General features: G+C 36.9%; 1 protein-coding gene across 2 annotated transcripts in view; it reads left to right on the top strand.

Annotated features, from left to right (window-relative positions):
* Window positions 1–20201, top strand: part of SUPT3H (SPT3 homolog, SAGA and STAGA complex component) — a 485803-nt gene that overhangs the window by 359980 nt on the left and 105622 nt on the right. For both annotated transcript variants that reach the window (XM_054569443.1, XM_054569444.1), the window contains exons 7-9: window positions 10544–10619; window positions 17546–17658; window positions 18456–18563. In XM_054569443.1, coding sequence (XP_054425418.1) covers window positions 10544–10619; window positions 17546–17658; window positions 18456–18563 — 297 coding nt within the window. The remainder of the gene's footprint in view (window positions 1–10543; window positions 10620–17545; window positions 17659–18455; window positions 18564–20201) is intronic.

Below are 20201 nucleotides of genomic sequence, written 5' to 3'. Positions count from 1 at the left end.
TCCTTTTGTTTTGTGTTAACTCATGCTTTCAGCCAGATCAGTCTCTGTGCAGAGTTCTATTGATGAACTTGCTCATTTCTGATTCATGAAAACAACTCACCAATTATGAGAAAAGAAACTTCAGCTTTAAAATGATTAACATTCTGTTTAGGGGAATAAACAATTTAATTTGATTTGTTTTGTTTCTAATCTTAACTCAGATGGTGTCCAGTTGTAAAAGCCTATTTTTCCTTTATAATATATTCCCTTGAGAATTTTTCCTAGACTGGTGACTTCATTTCTTCACTGGTGTGTAATGTAATAGATTTCATTGTTCGTCTTTTCATAATTTCATCTTTCTTCCTTTTGGATTTTTAAAGCATGTGTGATTCAGATTTACTGTTAAACATTTTTTTTGACATCCCCATCTTTTTTCAAAGTTTTTTTCCAGCAGTATTTTCCTTCAGTTGAAAATTTCTAAATGAATAATTTAGCCATCTTACTAGGATACCTTCTGAGTTAGAATACTTAAGATTCAATATATGAAGAGACAATTTTTAAAATACTTTGTAAACTGAAAGATTGAAACTATCACCATAAGTTATAGGTAATAAAGACTGTAAACTGGTCATTCTAATCCATCCCGGAGCCAGTTATCTCTACAGCCCCTAAACATTTCTGGCGGCAATAGTGCAGCCTTCGGACGGGGTAGGACTCTGATGAGAGGCGAGGGCAAGTCTTCTGATACCGGCTCCGGAGGGTTGAAAGCAGCCACATTTGTTCTGGTCCATGTGTTAGGACCACTCTTTTACATGTGCTCCGCAGATAAACCTGCCGTTTTTTGCAACAGGCCACGATATCAGAACCAAGGAAAGATTTGATAGAAATGACACGGCATGACTGCATTTTTAAAGGTCACTCTGACTAATATGTGGGGATTAGCTGTTACCTCATTACCGTGGTTATGCTCTGAGTCTCACATGTGAAATGGCCTCTGTTTTGAAACCAGATGTGAAGAGGCACAGTGCTTGTTCCTTGAAAGGCAGGCAGTATGGGATAGCCCAGTGGTTTTCAACTCCTGTCCTGCAATTTTTGGTGTTTCACTGAGCAATACCTTTCAAAGGAAAAGTAAATTGGAGGGCTCTAAGTCCCCTTCCCTCATCTCTACGGAAGTATCTCTGCTTTTGACACTCTCATTCATGAGGGTTCAGAGTAAAAGAAGCATAGACTTCAGAGTGAGGCAGACCTCGTTTCGTTCTGCAGCACACCTTGTTTAGCAACCTTAGACAAGTTGCCTGATATATCTGAGCCATAGCTTCTTCATGTTAAAAATAGGCATCATATCTGCAGTATTTTCCTTCAACTGAGCCTTATCTAGAAGAATTAAGAGATAATGTAAAGGACCAAGCATGGCACCTGACACGGAGTGTAGAGTCACCCAGTGTTGGTCCTGTTTCCTTTAGATGCATCGTTCTCCTTCAGGCATGTTTTTTGCCTTCGCCCCAGGGGACATTTGGAGACATTTTTGATTTTCACAGCACAGGGAGTAGTAGGCAGATGCTATTGGCATCTGGTGAGTAGGGGTCAGAGATGCTGTGCTGCTGAACATTTTATTACAGGGTGTAGGGACAGTCCCATAGAAAGAATTCTTCAGCCCAAAATATCAGTAATGTCAAGATTTAGAAACCCTGCCTTAATGGTATTCACTTTCCTACCTATAGAATATAGACAAAAAACAGATTCATTACACCAAAACTTATGGAATACATACTATGTGTCAAGCTCTGTAGAGGCTTTGGGGATTTAGCAGTAGATAAAGTAGATATAGTCTCTGCCACCAAGGAGCTTACATACTACTTGGAGAGAAATAGACAGTAAACAAATAAATACATAATACTATTGTGGCAGATGGTAGGAAGAGCTGTGAAGAAAAATGAAGCAGGGTATGGATAGAGAGTGATTTGAGGGGAATTGCTATTTTATATAAAGTGATCATAAACACCTTCTCTGAACAAGTGACCTTTGAACAGAGACCTGAAGGAAGTGAGGGAACAGACCAGGCAATGATGTGGGATTAAGATATTCTGGACAGAAGTATGGCAATTGCAAAGGCCCTGGGGTAGGAAAGTGTTCACCATTTTCAGGAAACTTAAGGCTAGACCAGTGTGGCTGTAGTAGAGTAAGAGAGAAGGAATGAAAGATGAGATCAGATTGATAATTGGGCACCAGATTATAGATTATGTGGTGCTTTGTAGGCCATTCTCAAGATCTGGAATTTTAGTCTACATGTGAGAAGAAACTGTTGGAAGTTTTGATACTGAATGGTATGATCTAGCCTTCATCTTTTAAAAGATTACTATAGCCATTGTGTGGTGAATAAACTGGCAGGGGTTGGGTAGAAGAGAAAGAGTGGAAGCAGGAAGACTTCTTAGATTATTTCAGAACTCCAGGGCAGTGATGATAATGATTGCTTGGACCAGAGTAGTAGCAATGAAGGTAGAAGGTGGTGAAAGTGCTTTATTTCAGGTATATTTTAAAGGTAGAGCTGGTGGAACTTGCTTAAAGGGAATTAATTGATGAAGTAATCTAAGATAAAAAATCTATTTTCAAAGAAAAAAAAAATCCTTGCTGAAAAAGCTCAGATGGACCACACAGTAGCAACACAGAGAGATGCCAAGCAAGGCGCTCCCCTGCTCTGTGCAGAATTCATATGTCCTTGATGAGGCTGGTCGGAGCCATCCATGCTGCACTGACAGGCTTCCCCTTTTACAGAATTTTATTTTAAATGTGCCAGGCCTTCGCACTATGTAAGTGAGGCCAGCCTCCATTCGGTATGTGTGTTAGACCACTTGAGAATTTGCTCTTGGCTAAGTCAAAATGGAAAGGTTTGAGGGGCTAACTCAAGAATAAAAAGAAAGTATGAAATGAATTTTGTGTAATAGTGGCTTCATGTACATATTTTTCAGGTGGTGTTGTAAAGTTTTACCCTAATTCAACTGTGCCTTTGTATATTTGCGAGACTCAAAGTCATCTGAGCTCATCTGGATATTACTTAACTGTAGGAGAATTTTCAGGAATGTTATTCAGAATACCTAAAAGCTTACATACATACTGACCTAGTATGTTCATGTTTAGATGTACAGCCAAATAAAAAAACACCAAAAAATGGTAATAGCATCCTCAATTAGGGAAATAAAAAAGATGTCAGCCTTCTATTACATTAAAGAACTAGTTTGGGCAGAAATTTACATAGCTTTTTATATTATTTACCTGCTTAATTATTACAGAGCATGCTTACAGTTTCAGGTAAATATTAATAAAAATTAGTACTAACACCACATGAGGATTTATAACTAAACATTGCTTTAGGTGGTATGATACTAGGTTATTTAAAAAAAATGATACTTTTCTTAGCACACATTTTATCCCAAGGCAGGAAATATCTTATTGTATATAATTTCCCCCACTACTAGCTTAGTAAATTCATATTTAAAAACTTTAAACAGACTTTAAGACAATTTTAAATGTACTGTTTTGATTTTAATAACAACTGTATTTTACCTATACAACCAATTTATGCTCATTCTTAATAGTTTAAAATACAAAGGAAAGAAAAACTTCTATACGCACACTGATTAACATAGACCAAAAAAATCCAATAGTTTGAAATACCTCCATTAGGAACTAATTTCAGAAATATACTTGTGTGTATTTCTTTTTTTTTTTTTTAATTAATTTATTTACTTTTTAAATACATTTGTCTCTGCCTTCCCCCCCTCTTTCCCTTGCCCCCTCCCACCTTCCCTCCCTCAGCTCCTCCCCCTTGGTCCTGTCCATGAGTCCTTGCTATATGTGTATTTCTTAACCACTGATGCTTTGTACTTGCTGAGAATTACTCACTTATTTTTAGCGCAAAATTACTTTTAAATTCCTTGAATGTTCTCCCAGACTCTACAGCTATTTCTTTAAGAAACTTCATATGATTATTCTAATACATTCTTAGTACATAAGACACATAAAGTTGGTGTATTATAAAAATCACTCTGGGAGAACAAATTAACACCAATGGGAACTTTCACTGTTTAGGCTACAAAATAGGCAGTACACTGTATTTTTATTCAATTATATAATTCAGAGAAAATTCTGGATCACATTTAAACTTTTGATTTGAAGAATACATCAATCAGGATCATGAGCTGACTCCCTAAATATTGTGGTAACATAATCATTATTTATATTCTTACTCTCTCTGAACATCTATCCAAGCCTATGCTTTTCTCAGTGATTTTCTGCCTCTTGATTTGTTCTGCAAAAGTAAGTTTCCTAGAGTGCTACCCCCAGAGATAAATACTGTTAAAAGTTTAATGTATATGCTTCTCGGCATTTGCACGTTAATTTGTGGTGTGTCTGTTTAAACATAAATGAGATCAAAGTATATGCATTCTAGTTATATTTTCCTTGCTTGTTTGTTTTGTTGATTAGGTTCATCTTATAGGTGAGATCATAAAAAAATATAACCAGCAACATTGAAAGAAAAAGGAAGCCAATAGAATCAAAAGGATAGGAGGGGGAGGGGAGGGGAAAAGGAAGGGAAGGGTCAAGTCAAGGAACATGTATAAAGGCCCATGGACAAAGCCAAAGTGGGGAAGGATTGAAGGAGGGAGGTGGGGGAAGGGGGCAGGGGGAAATGGTGGCGGGAGGGTGGAGACAAATGTATTTGAACAATAAAAAAAATAAAGTACATACATTCTAATTCACAACTTACTTTTTCAGTTAATAACTCTTGCGGCTGTATTTTTTTTAGGAGAGACAAAAAGTAGCACGCATAGAAAACTGAAGGAGTATAATCCTATCCAGAAGAACAAATATGTTTCAGAAGGGAGAAATAATGGCACCCATGGGATCTCCAGGGAAATCTTTCTAAAGGAGATGTTACCAATCCTGAAAGGCAATGCCTTAGTGTACCACGTAGATGGGGGAGGGAATGGCCAGCTCAGTGATGAAGGTGGGGCAGGGGACAGTAATGAGGGATGTGACAAAGGAGGACATGAAGACAGAATATGTCACATTTTGGTGAGAATAATGTCTGCCTACATGGAATGGGCCAGTTGGTGTCTGCATTTGCAAAGGCATTTGAGCTTGGAAGTTGATGCAGTGATTAGTTGAGAGCCATTCATTTCAGTATCCGATGCAGAGGAGCAGAGTGGTGTGGGGATGGAAGAGGGCCTACTCTGACAAGGTTTTGCTGTGTGCCAAGGCCTTCTCTCTGTTTTTATTGAAAGTTGTACCTAGATGGGTAGGGAGAGTTAAAAATTTGGAAAGGACCAGCTGGGAACTTGTTGCAGTCCTCCAGGCCCAAAATGGTGAGCTTTGTAGTCATAAAGTCAGGGAAAGTCTGCCGAATACTTTGAGGGAGACTCACCTGACTCTTGTATAGGGGAATCTCTAAATTACAAACTGACCCAGCTAGCAAAACACGTGCCCACCTGGGTTGCCCCTGCAACAATCTAAGTAAATCATTGAACCTTTCTGGGCCTCAGTTTCCTTCTTTTCAGTGAGTTGAGAATGTGGTTTCTAAGTTCAGCATTCAGGATGATCATTGATCTGTCAGTATCCTTCTGCAAATGGACCACAGCATACACGAACATGCATAACATTCTATAATTCACATGTTAGGTTGCTGGCTGCTGTGGCCCACCACTCCATTTGAAGTTTTCAAGTTCAGAAACCGGTTTCTAACATGAAAGTTGGTAGGTTACCATTGGCATTTTGCTTTTTCCATGCAGAAAGGACTTTGAATTTCAAATGCAAGCCTTCTAAGAGTAATCAAAATAAGATTTTTAAAAAATTCGAGGTAGAAGTGAGAGCAGATAAACTTTCATCTTAGTCTAGAAGTTATGTTATGTGATTCCGTATTGCTGAAGAAAGATAAATGTCATATGTCTTGAGAAGCCGCCAAGAGATATGCCAGCACATAGCTTCTGTAACCTTTACATATGCTTCAGTGAAAGCATGTGGGGAATTTAAATGAAACTTCATGCTGCCTAAGTAATCCAGCCTCATACTGCAAACTGGGATAGGCAGGGGCAAATGGTGACTGTCACTGCTGAAATTATTTTTCAAAAATACAACCAATTTCACATTAATGGAAATCAAGACTTTTCACTGAAAATTTAAATTAACAAATATATACTGAGAAGTCTGCTGTGTTCAAGATTAAACAAACACACAGATTATACTAGGTACTTCATCTGTAGAGATATTTGCTTCCTTGTTTGCATCTGATAGGACCCAAAAATGAGTTCATCTGACATGGAATTCTGCCTTCTACGTTTGTTCTACAATAACTAGAAAAAGCTGTACCTTCTTGGTAATGAGATGAGTGGCAATTAAGCATAACTATTCTCGTTTACATTTTTAAGAACCACTCCAGTTAATTTTTAAAATGTTGTTGAGTGTTTGGAAAGTTTTAGGACTAATGCTTCCAAAAGTAATTTTTCCGCTTTTGGAAATGCCCCTATATGGTAATACTTTGGTGTGTGGTAATACCGGTGAGGTTCAATTTCAGAAAAGCCTCCGAGTATGTAGCATATTTTTATGAGTGTTCACAAGCACTGCTGATAGCCAAAGAAGCCAGGGGGTTGGTAGAGCTGGCAGATTAAGCAGCAGACGAACTGGACTTGCAGATACAAGAGCATGACTAATCCAGAAATGACATTACATTCATGTGGCTGTCTGAGATCAGAAGAACATTGTGTAATTTGAAAATGTTCAGTATGAATAAAAGCTATGATAAACCTACTATGACTTGATTATTCAGTGATATACCTCAGACTACATCATTTAGGACTCAGGTTTTACATTATAAACTGTATGCTTTAAAAATTCTTTTTGTTTTTAAAAACTATTTATCAAAGTTTATTATGTTGCTGTATGTAAAGAGTAGGCATTGTTGTTCTGATTATGCTGTTTCTGATTTTTACCCCTTGCATCTTTTTCCAGAGATTTTTTTTACTGTAACAGGAATAGGAAAAGACAATCAATGTGCATTTTCAGGTGGCCCTGAATAGATCATCTGAATAGAGCAGAAGGGAAAGTGGAATTAGAGCAACATAGAAATAAAAGCCAAACTTAATTAATAGTTGGGCAGTGTTTTGATTTTTTGTGGATCTTTGAGTTTAAAAGGCTGCCTACCCTCTCTGGAATTCATACAATAGGATTACAGATATTACAGTTTCTGATTTTAGATCAGCCAACAAGAATTTGTATGCATTTCTTTTGCCTCAGTCCGTCGGTCCATCTGCTCAGTCATTCTGCTAGCCAGCAAACAATGTACTGAGGCCCAGGTAAATCCAAGTTAACATTGACCAATACTGAGGTTATAAAAGCAAAACAGTTACTGTTTTTAAGGAACACGGAGTCCATGTAGGTTAGGTATTTACTCCCTTTCCCAGGATTTAAGGTGATAGTATAAGGACATAATCAGATGCTGAGTGATTTCAGTCCTTTTAATAAAGTCAAATTTGCCTCTTTCTTTTAGTTATTTGAAAGGGTTCATGGGGAAGAGAGAGGCATCATCTTCATCACCTTCCACCCAGTTTGAGTCTCTGATTTCTTGCTGAGCTTACTTGACTACGCTCTGAGGATTGTGGATGCCTTTTCAGGTTACGGCTCACATAGAAAATGATGATATTTTTATGCCACATCAAGGTAAATGGACAAGGCAATTTGTATCCAGATACCATCCTCAGGGGTTCTGCGCCCCCACCTTGTGTGGTATCTAGAAGGTTAAGCAGAAGCAGTATCTCTGCACACCTGTGATAGGTCTGTAGCGCATCAGTGCACTGTCAGGTGCATTACAACCTGTACGGCTGCACATCAATCCCAGGTTGTGCCTTATTTGCTGAACCAGGGCCCCCCTAATTTTATTTTTATGACCAGTTTGGGCATGTTAAATATAAGGTCTACATGATTTGTTTTAGTAAGAGAATATATAGAGTTTACAGCATTCCAAGGAAAATTATTGGAGGTAAAAAATACTACAGGTTATAGGTTGGAGACAGCTTTTTATAATGAAAATAGACTAGCTCAGGAATTAGTAGTCCTAGACTCCTGACTTGGTCATTTTTGGAAAATCACTTCTCTCTGAACCTTGATTTCCTTATCTTTAAAATGAGAGGGACTGAATAAGATGAACTTTAAGCTACCCTCTAGCTCTAATATGCCATCATTTTATACTGCCTATAAGTCTTTGCTGTTGAGTCAACTGCTTTGCACTGTTTGGTGTGTGCTAGGCACTTAGTAAAGGATTTTCCTGGACACCCTAAGGCGAGCTTCATGGGGTTCTGAGGTCTAAGGTTACTGCTTAGATGATAAAGGAATTTAAATCAAACTAAGATGCTTAGTGAAAAGAGAATAGACACTGAAGACAGTGTCTAAAAGGATTGAATCGAGCTGTAATAACTTAAAGGCCTTCAGTGTTTTTTAAATGTACTCAGATGGTAGGCTTTGCAGTTCAGAATCTTCCAGCTAGCTACATACCTCAGTCAAAGCTGGCAACCTTAACCTCTTAGGATAAATGTTTCTAACTTGCACTTCTAGAAATACTTATTGCAGGAACATCAACTATGTAAGCATATATATAAAAGTCAAATCTTGATTACTCAACTTGGAAGAAAAGTTAGTCTTAAGAATCCCGTTAGGAACTTCCTCTCTTTTTTCATAGGTATCTAAGCCCTTTCTGTCTGGCATGTGTTGGGTCGATGAGGCTGCCTAGCTGGAGAGCAGCAAAGACGACCGGTGGTAATGCCAGATAATCAAGGATTGGTTGCATTATGGTGATAGTCGTTTGCCCTGATTATAGACTTAAATGGTAGCATCTGTTTATTCCATGAATGTTTTATTATTTATTTACCCTGTGTCAGACGTTGTTTAGGAGCTAGAAATTCAAACCTGAGAGGTTCCTACTGTAGTCAAACTCAGACAGACAGATGGACATATATACATGATAGTATCAGTTTAAGAAGTTTTAATAAACATATTAGTAACTAATTTGTTATGTTCAAAACACATAAATTCTCCTGTCCTTACTTCCTGTTTTCCATTAACAAAAAAAAGTTGTGTTAGATACATTTAAAAAGAACAAACCTAAATCATTTATCCACATATCAAAAAATACTTCTAAGTACATGAAAATTCACCCAGTAATGTATCCTTAAGGACCATGATGTTTCATATCCACACACACAACAGGCTACATATGCACATACATACATATTATGTACATAATACATAATGTACATGTATGTATAATATTTACTTGTATATGCTCAAAAAGGATACTTGAACCGTAGGGTAAATAAACAAAAGTCCAGAGTTTGTCAGGGCATGTATGTGTTTGTGAGTATGTGTGGGGGAGATTAGGAAGGAAAGAAGGGAGAGAGGTAGAAAGACAAGGAAGAGAAAGAAGGGAAAAAATACTCAGTCTTAGAAGAAAACACAGTAGTTAGTAAATTTTAACTCACCTCCCACTACCCCATCTATATCTTTCCTATATTCAAAGGAAACTAATGTACCATTATTCATTCCATCAACTGATATGTCATTGGAATTAAGTTGATCACTCCCCCAAATCAAACGAAGTGAAAAACAGAATAATTTCAGTTTCAAATATATCTATAGATGTTATAAGTGGTACTTATGTACTCCAACAACTGTGATAAAGAAAACTTGCTGAAAGTTCTTCCAAAGCAGAAAAAAAATTAACATCTCAGGGAATTTTTTTCCTTTACTGGCCAGAAATTCATTCCAAGAAGTACCAGCCTGTCTCATTTCAAAATGCTTCCCTTGCCAAGGAAGCGGAAGCGGTTGTATTCTTTCCCACCAAACTGGGTGAAGTATAATTATCCTACCTCATGTGGGACAATGAAGCAGCAAACATCTGCTATACTGAATCAAAACCCACGAATGAAGCTATACCAAACTCTGAATCATACCTGGACTCAGATTAAAGGATTTGTGTTGTGTTTACCTTTGTCTTTATTTTCCTTTTAATTTAAAATATGGATTTGTTAGCTCTGGCTCCATGTTCTAACTAAAGGGAAATATATGGAACACATTTGTTGACTCCTATTTAATATTTAAAAATCCCAGCTTTAGGGCAAATGGACAGTAATTGTTAATAACAGTTTTTCTGTTTGATTTGTTATCATTTCACAGTTTTATTTTGGTTTTTTTTTTTACAAAAAAAAGGATGTTACAGTTAAGAAAATTTAGAACTGTGCAATCGGAGATGTGAGATCCTTTAGTTATTTTCTTCTGCTATACTGACAATAATAGAGGAGTGGAAAATGGTATTTTAAACTTGATTTCCAAAAGAAGCAAGCTTCAAAACTACTGTTACTTATAATTTTATGTGTCATGGCATTTTTGGTAGTACTAATCAGTTCACCTAGAGAAAAGAAAGGAAAATGGAACTTCAATTGTCATTTTTAGCTTTGAAATCATATAATAGTCTATTTGTTTTAAAAAAATATTTTTGTGCTTTTTTATTCTTATCTATTAGAGAGCAGAAAGACAAACTCGAGTTATGGATTCAGCTCAATATGCAGAATTCTGTGAAAGTCGACAATTAAGTTTCTGTAAGTAATCATTTAACTTGCTTCATTATATGTTTAAGAGATTATGTGTTACAGATATAGTAAAGTATGACACAACCCCTGTTCCTTAGAAATTGGTGAATTTAATATATGCATAGTTATAACTGCTACAGAAACAGTCTCTGCATTGTTGGCGAGCCTATAAAAGATTTTACCCTGCTCTGCTGTTTTGCAGTTAATAGTAGTAAGGGTTTTAAAGGGATGTAGGTAATACACAGACAGCCATGTTAATTAATCACATAACTTTTAGTCAGAAAAATTCCATTTTTCTTAATATTCCCATTTTAATTTCTTTTCTAGTTTCTTAGTCATATTTATACTAGCTGGTATTGTAGATTGTGCTTGACCCATAATGGACCCTCTTGGTAAATCATGACATTTAAAAGCCCCTAATATGTATTAATAAGTACCAAATGTTTCATTTATTTATGCATACTCATATTACCACAGAGATACGTATCAAGAATCTCTTCCATCTTGTCTGTAACTGGTCGTGAAATTCATTCATCCATGCTCGTGTAACGCTAATGACCTAGTGGTAAAATTAGTGCTGTCCCGTCACTGCACGCAGGCTTACTAAAAGTACAGTCAGGCTCACGATAAATAGTGGACCCAATTGTGTAGCAAAACATCCTTCCAGCACCAGTTTGGTGATGACTAAGACTCTTGGGGTAAAGGTCAAAGAGTAAGTGTGATGAAAAGTCCAGTTAAAGATCTGACAAAGGAGCACATGACCCCATATGAGGAATTATGCACACAATGGTGTCTTTAAACGAAAAGCTATTATGTGGTCACAATAACAACGTATTTGATTTGGAAAAAGAAAATGAGAGCTTCATTTATAGATCATAAAGTGCAAATAAATGACACATTTCAAATAGCGCCACATGTAAATGTCAGTAAAATATGGGAAAACATGTTTTGGAAGATTTTTTTCCTAACTAAATATACTTTGCAGTCTGACTAACAATTTGGCATCATACATCTGTGAAACATTAAGTAAATGACACTTCAGATCATGGCAATTTCAGCAAATGAGAGGTTTTTGTATTGTAAATTTTAGGTTTAAAAATGGCATTCAAGTCTTTTATAAGGAAAAATCTCCAGTTTATAAAGTAACATTTAGTGCTATTGAACTATTTTTTAAAATCATAGTTTAAATATAATTCACTTAAAGGAGCAGAAGTGCTATTTCACAGTCATTGAAGTGTTCCAAGACACCTTTTGTTTGAAAGTCCAATTTTTAATAACTCCATTTGTTTGTAATTCAGTAATATACTGTAGATTAAAAATTAACATTTTTCCTTTTTATAAAGCAGTAGTGGTATGAATAGTATATTATGCTTAAGTTTTTTTTTTAAAGAAGAGTCAGTAGGACTTTTAAAAATATTTCTTTATATGGTACCCATGGGTGCTTTGTTACAAAACCTTAGTGGTAGAATTTGTTTTATATGTCAAAATGCTGTGGTTGGGAATTCTTAATTCAGGTGGGTCAGCAAATTCAGAACTGATACCCACACTGGTCAAAGTGTGAGGCTGTTTTCATTCCTCCCCTTCTGATAAACTACCAGGATATAGGAACTCTGATAGATACGCCTTCTTAAATAGTTGATCATAGCATTTACACATTGGGGTTACTGGTGCATTTTAAAATAACAAGTCTATAACCTTATAGGCTGAGGGTAAGTTGTAGAATCCGGACACTGGTCAAATTCACCAGTCTTTTGTTTTTATACTTATATGTCAGATAGTCATTTCCCTTAAAGTTTTAAAAAATCTGATATTAATATTAACTGCAAAGATTTAATTTAGTTATAATTTGGTAAATCTTTTTCCAATCCTTTCCTTTCAAACTTTTGTTTAATATGTGGATTTCGTAAACAAATATTTAGGTTTTCTTTTTAGTCAGCCTTAGAGTCTCTTTGTATTTTAATTGATGAATTTAATTTATATGTATTTAATTATGTATCTGGGTTTATATACATTATCTTATTTTGTTTTTCAAATTTGCTGAGCTTTATTATTTGCTTTTCCTTTCTTTTTCCTATTGGATTGATTTTCTTCATCCCATTTTCCTCAACCAGTTTGTATAGCATGTATTATACTTCTGTTATTTTAGTTGCTGTCCTTAATTTTTTAATATGCATCCCTCACTTAGATTTTTTTAAAGTTAGTAAGTATGTAAACTTGCCTTCTTCTCAGCCTAAGTTTGTTTTTTCCAAGGCTCTCTAAGTAGTTAAAGCACTCATTTTTTTTCCTTAAAAATGGCTTTATTTTGCCCTCATATTTAAATGTTAGTTTAGTTAGGTAGAGAATTGTTTACTAGTAGTTATTTGTTAAAACATGATTCTTTTAGCCTCTGTTGTTGGTAAGAATTCTGTTGTCTACTTGTTCTATATTTTTTCCCCTGTGGGAAAAGCTAAGAGAATGAAGATATATTGCTGGTGTATGAGGAAATGGACAGGCTGCCAGTCAGTAGCTGACCCATGGACATGTATAGAAGGAAAGAAAGAACCTCTACTATGGGAGGTCCCATGGAAAACCATGCCATCTAAGGAAGGCTATTCTTAAGTAACTCAAAGAACAGTGATTTTTAAGAGATTGAAGTCATAGAAGAATTTATTCAGAGTGGACTAAGCATTGCAGAGGTTCTGAGGGAAGGGTAAGGGATAGAAAGACTGATGAGAATGGATGAGTTAGAGTAACAGAATAGTATGTAGAAAGGAGAGGATGGAAAATTGGGAGAAACTTGAATTTTGCTAGTGATTGTTAATAAAAAAGATTAAAGCTGTATGAGAATTAAGACTCTTGAAATTTTTATGTGAAAGTATTATGTAAAGATATTTTAATTCCATCACAGGCTGAAAGCCCGGGCATTATGAGAAAGCTGACAATAAGAACCTTTGACCTTTCTTCAGGATTCTATTTAAATTGTTGGTCAGTGTTCAGGATTACCTTCTTTCCAGATATGTTGAAAAGAGGAGTGAAGGAGAAGGACCTCATTTATTTTAATGCCCCTTCACTTCTCGATGGAAACAAACTACCATGACTCAGGGTATCTGTGCCTCCTTTTCTGGAACCAACAATGCCCTTAAAGATTCCAGCTCTAAAGCAGTCTGCTCCAGGTGACCGGGAGGGAATTTAGCTCAGGCATTCTTCACCTGTTGCTGGAATAGCAGTAGCCCAAGTGGGTTTATGGGACCTCTGTGCATCTTTTTGATGTATAAAACATTTTAGAGCCTACCCTTCTGTTAACGAAATATCTTTCATTTGTTTGTTCATTCTTTCATTCATTTCTTCCAGAAATATGTATTGTGCGTCTGCTAATGCCAGGCACTCTTCTGGGTGCTGGGGATACAATGGTGGACAGATGAGTCTTGTCTTTGTATTTTCACTGTTTAAAATCTAGTAATAAAGTTGCGTAAGTGAACAGATCTGATGGCATACTAAGAACTAGCCTTTCTCTCACTTTTAAAATAAATTATTTAGAGCATGGTCACAAAGTATGTTTCTGTGTTCTTAACAATCTGTCAAAGGGAGAAATGAATACAGTACATTTTATTGATCTTGCCAAATTGTTGCCTGTTAACTTTAACTTCAGAAGTATTCCACAGATGTTAAACAAGTGTTTGTGAGCTATTGCAGCTTACTAGTTAGATGGAATGTTGCATGTCAGAGAGTATTTGGAAGACTGGTTACTTTAGGGAGATGGCTTTAAGAGGGATTATCATAATTCTGCCACAGTTGACAACTTTGGATATGCGCTTCAATAGCAGGACTTAAGATCTTCTGTGATTTATTTAGGAAAAAACTCTTCTGTATGTGGAATCCATGAAGACTGTATCTATGAGGATCAAAACATCATGCTTTGAGTTACTGTTAAGTGTTTTATAGACCTGTGGGACCAGATTAATCAAAAGAATAATAGTGGGTTTTTTTTTTTAATGATTATGTTATAGACATGATAAAATCTTCACTATCAATCTTTTTCCTATAGGTTACCACTTAAATTAGTAATAGCTAATGAAGGCCGTATATCTAGTTAGACTCTGAAGGTCCCCTGTGTATTTGTATTGTTAGATACACAGAGAGACATGATGCATGAGGTTTGACCACAGAGAACTTACAATATGATTAGAGAAATTATAAGCACACATGAAAGGATATCTGATGATATAAGTGTTCAGTAAATGACTAGAGTGGGGAGTATATCTTTGGTTTGTATGAGCAGAATTCATATGAATGAACAGTGAGTCGGGGGCAGAGGGACGTTCCATGGAGGGAAAGGAACAGGGGTGAACACAGGATGATACATTACGTCAGGTGACATTTTAATAGGGAATAATAGAAAAGCAGGTTGGAATTAGTCTGGATGGCTTTGAGAATCAAGCTTAAGAATCTGGACACCATTGGAACAAGGAAGATGTAACCACAGAATTACATCAGGCCAGATACCAGTTTATTCTATTTAATTCTAAATTCGCGACCTTGAGAGTTCCGGCCAAGATGGAGACATAGTTAGATACAGTTTGCCTCCTCACACAACCAGAAGATGGACAACAGTTTTAAAAACAAAAAATTACCAGACTGCCAGAAAATGGAACTGTATGAAAGTCTGACAAAAAAGGCACTAAAAAAGAAACGTTCACCCAGACAGATAGGAGAGGCAGAGACTGGCAGCTGGGTTGGAGAGGATTGGTAGCAACGCAGTGGATGGAGGACCAGGCGGACAAAAGGGTGGCTGATGGTCCAGGATATCCCACATTTCCATGAGGATAAACCGGGAAGAACAGCTGGGGAGTGAGAAAGACTGTGCAACCCAGTGTTCCAGTGCGGGAAAAGAAAGCCTCAAAACCTCTGGAGGTAAGAACCTGTGGGGGTGGCAGGGTGGGAGAAACTCCCAGCCTCACAGGAGAGTTCAGTGGAGAGACTCGCGGGGTCCTGGGACGTACACAAACCCACCCACCCTGGAATCAGCACTAGAAGAGCCCCGTCTGCTTGTGGGTAGTATGGGGTAGTGGCTGAAAGCTGATTGGGAGCCAGGCAAGTGGCACTGTTTGTTCGGACCCCTCCCCCACATACAGCATCACAACGCAGCAAAGTGTGTTGCCCTGCCCTAGCCGATACCTAAGGCTCTGCCCCTTACAACGTAAAAGGCGTGCTGAGACAAAGAAATATGGCCCAAATGAAGGAACAGATCAAAGTTCCAAAAATAGAACTGAGTGACGAACAGATAGCCAACCTATCCGAAGCAGTGTTCAAAACACTGGTAGTCCGGATGCTCACTGAGTTGGTTGAGTAGGGTCACAAAATGGAGGAAAAACTGAAGGCCACGCAAAGTGAAACAAAGCAAAATATACAGGGAACCAACAGTGAAGGGAAGGAAACCGGGACTCAATCAACGATCTGGAGCAGAAGGAAGAGAAAAACATTCACCCAGAACAGAATGAAGAAACAAGAATTCAAAAAAAATGAGGAGAGGCATAGGAACCCCTGGGACAACTTTAAACGTTCCAACATCCGAATCATAGGGGTGCCAGGAGGAGAAAAGGAAGGGCAAGAAATTGAGAATTTATTTGAACAAATAATGAAGGACAACCTCCCCAGTCTGGCCAAGGAAATGGACTTCCAGGAGATCCAGGAAGCTCAGAGAGTCCCAAAGAAGCTGGACCCGAGGAAGCACGCACCAAGGCACATCATAATTACATTGCCCAAGATTAAAGATAAGGAGAGAATCTCAAAAGCAGCAAGAGAAAAGGAGAGTTACCTACAAAGGAGTTCCCATAAGACTGTCAGCTGATTTCTCAAAAGAAACCTTGCAGGCAAGAAGGGGCTGGAAAGGAGTATTCAAGGTCATGAAAGACAAGGACCTACCTCCAAGATTGCTCTCTCCAGCAAAGCTATCCTTTAGAATGGAAGGGCAGATAAAGTGCTTCCCAGACAAGGTCAAGTTAAAGGAGTTCATCATCACCAAGCCCATACTTTATGAAATGTTAAAGGGACTTATCTAAGAGAAAGATAAAAACCTATGAACAGTAAAATGGCAACAAACTCACAGTTATCAACAACTGAGTCTTAACACACACACACACACACACACACACACACACACACACACACACAGAGCAAACCACTAGAACAGGAACAGAATCACAGAAATGAAGATCCCATGGAGGGTTATCAGGGGAGAGGGGGGATTGGGGGAAAGGTACAGGAAATAAGCAGCATAAATAGTAGGTACAAAATAGGCAAGGGAAGGTTAAGAAGAGTATAGGAAATGGAGAAGCCAAAGAACTTAGATGTATGACTCCTGGACATGAACTAAAGGGGGCAGGCAATGCTGGTGGGACAGAGGGTGCAAAGTGGAGGGGAATAAAGGGAAGGGGAAAAAGGCAACAACTGTAATAGCATAATCAATAAAATATATATTAAAAAATAAATGAATAAATTCTCAACCTTGAACCTATTTCAATAAGGGACACATTTTGAAAGATATTTTAAGTATAATTTCTGTATGTTCCTTTTTTCATCCCAGGGTTTTGTTTTGCAGGGATTTTTTTCCCCACAAAAATAAAGTTATGGCAAGCAACTCTTGACTATTGTTCTAACATAAGCTATAGTCAGTGTTAATTTAAAATGTATTCTGACACAGTGGGAAAAGTGCTAAACATTAAGTGACTTAGTATACTATGTTTGCAACATGGATACAAGACAAAGTACACAAATGCATAAGAGATTTCTTGGGGCTAGAATATCTAGACTGGTAAAACTTCAAAAACATTGTCTTTTGTATGCATTATCTTTCATATGCAATTTTCAACATACATTTTTCTTTTTGTGACAGTAATTAGAATTATTAAGACACTTCAAGAATTAAAGTTTCTCTACCTGTTCTTTTTAATGGTTAGCAAAAAAAGCCTCCAAATTTCGTGACTGGCTGGACTGCAGCAGTATGGAGATCAAACCCAATGTCATTGCTATGGAAATCTTAGCATATTTAGCGTATGAAACTGTGGCACAGGTAAGAATTCTAATCTGTCATATCAGTCCTTACATGGCTGCTTTTTCCTTACCTCTGTCCATGATCAATTCTTACACCACCTGCTTTGCTAACAGGAATGAGAACAGCCATCAGTTTTCTCTTTTGACAATCTTGCAGTTTTCTGAGATTTAGTTCAATTATGTTTCTTTGCATCCTCAGCTCTGGTGGGTTTTAGGGTAAAAGTGACTTTTCTTGCAATTCTTCTAATCAGAAATGAAACCCTACATACTTTTTCTCAACATTGAATTCTAACTACACATCTACCTTGTTTAGAGATTTTTGATCTCCTAATAATACTTTTCTAGATACGTTCGATCTACTTGAGTGGACACAAAAGTCTGAGTCTAGAATCCATGCCCTCTAACAGTTTCTCAAAGCGTGGTCCTTAGACCACAAGCATCAACATCTTGGTTCTCATTTAAAATGTAAATCCCTACTTTACATCCCAGAGCAGACCTACTAAATTAGAATATTAGGGTTTGGAGCCCAGAAATTTGTATTTTAAAATGATTCTTTAGTGATTTTGAAATAAGGTTTGAGAACAACTCCGCTGGAAGATCATAATATATCATTTCTTTTCATGGGTCAGCCTGTTTCCCAGTCAATGAAAACATATGCTCTTGTCCACAATACAGATTTTTAGGCAGACAGTATTATCAATAACATTTGGAATGTATTGCTTTTAGTTTTGCCACTTCAATGGCATAGATGATTATTTCCAGCTATTCATTTCCAGCTATTCCAGTGACTGTATTTTCATTGCTCTGATCTTCTAGTTAGTGGATCTGGCGCTTCTTGTGAGGCAGGACATGGCAACCAAGGCAGGCGACCCATTCAGCCATGCCATTTCGGCAGCCTTCATTCAGTATCACAGCTCTGCTGAGGTAAGTATCAAAAAGCCTGACACATCTGTGGATTTTTTTCTCATGTCCAGTATTTATATTTGTAGTTCTCTGGAAAAGATGGCATAGGAATTTACCATATTTTTGCTGTGTATAATGTACACTATTTTGCCCAAGTTTGGGTGGAAAAATAAGGATGCACATTATACATGGGTATAATGATCCCATGTATAATGTGCAAAAAAAAAACCAAAACCGCAGGTGTGCATTATACACCGCCATATATGGTATGGTCTTTAGCCAAAGAATCTTAATACAGTCAACATTCAAATATTTACTGAGAACCTACTATGTGCCTGACCCTAACAATCCACTTAATAAAATAAATTTTTTTCATCTTTTCTTTGCTTTATTCAGCTTTTCTAGTCTTTCAATGAAAAGGACAGTTCTCATTTCCATGGGAGATGAACAACTGGTTTTGGTAATTGAATAACATTGAGAAAAGTTATTTCCTTGTGCCTCAAAGATGAGAGGATTATTATTCATGTAATAATAATCCCTGATATTTGTTGATAATTTTACATTCTAGTTATTGATCTATCTATAAACGTGATTTAAAGAAGCATGGATCTATTTATCCTTTGTGGAGATTGGCCCTATCATCTAAAGACCACATGTCTTTTGATCCAGTTCATATTGCTGCGATCCCCACCTATGGGAACTATAGAATCTTCTTGCCAACTTTAAGGCCTTACAAAATTTCAGTATAAAAAATATTCTCTGTAAACAGCATGTACTTAAAAACCAGAAATGCACTATCATCTATTGAATTAATTTGCCTGTGTTAGACCTTTCACTAACAAACAGTTTCATAAAATTCAATCTAATATCATAGAGAAGGCAACAGGGAGGTTAGGTTAATAGCTACATGTAAAATTGTGAAGATCAAGTTGGGTGAATCATATAACCTAAAAATAGACAAGCCCCTTTGAAAATTTGATGGAAACTATAAACCCTTTCCCTATAAACACATTTGCAAATTTTGCATACAATTTCAGGGTATTCCAAGACCCTCTGAAACCATTCTGGGTATTAAGGGATCTGTTCAAAGGGAAACCCTGTGGACTCCAAGTTTAAGGTAACTCTGCTCCAGGATACTCAGTAAATCTGTAAAGATACATGTCTATATAGCATGTTATTACAAGCCAAAAATGTGATGTGTTTTTATGCCCCTTAAAGAATCAGATTGGCTTGGAATCCAAATAGGAATTAAAATGTTTATGCCTATTAAAAATCCATTTTTTTCTTGGAAAAGGTCATATATCATTATCAGTCAACATACTTTATAAGTCCCTAAAGATTGCCCAGTTGATTAAACAATATTTGTTTATGTTATGAACCAAACTATGATGTCAGAGAACACCCCTTAAAATGTCTTTGGTACATATTCACTTTATGAATATATGTATAAGTATGCTTTTCATTGACATCAGACAAATTTGTTGTAACATTTCTAATTGAAGAAAGGTAAGTGAACATAACAAGCTTAGTTTTCTCTTAACATTCAAGGGATTGCTTGCATGGCTAGGAAAACTCTTTATTTCACTCCCCCCTTTCTTGGCTCTCTAGGGTGGCCAAGCTGCCCTGGGCAACTGCTCAGCAACCACAGCCACTGTTCCC

The sequence above is a fragment of the Pteronotus mesoamericanus genome, unplaced genomic scaffold, assembly GCF_021234165.1.
Source record: "Pteronotus mesoamericanus isolate MK-2021 breed Mesoamerican mustached bat unplaced genomic scaffold, CSHL_Meso_final contig_20, whole genome shotgun sequence".
Classification (NCBI taxonomy): Eukaryota; Metazoa; Chordata; class Mammalia; order Chiroptera; family Mormoopidae; genus Pteronotus; species Pteronotus mesoamericanus.
This window is presented reverse-complemented; position numbering and strand designations above follow the sequence as displayed.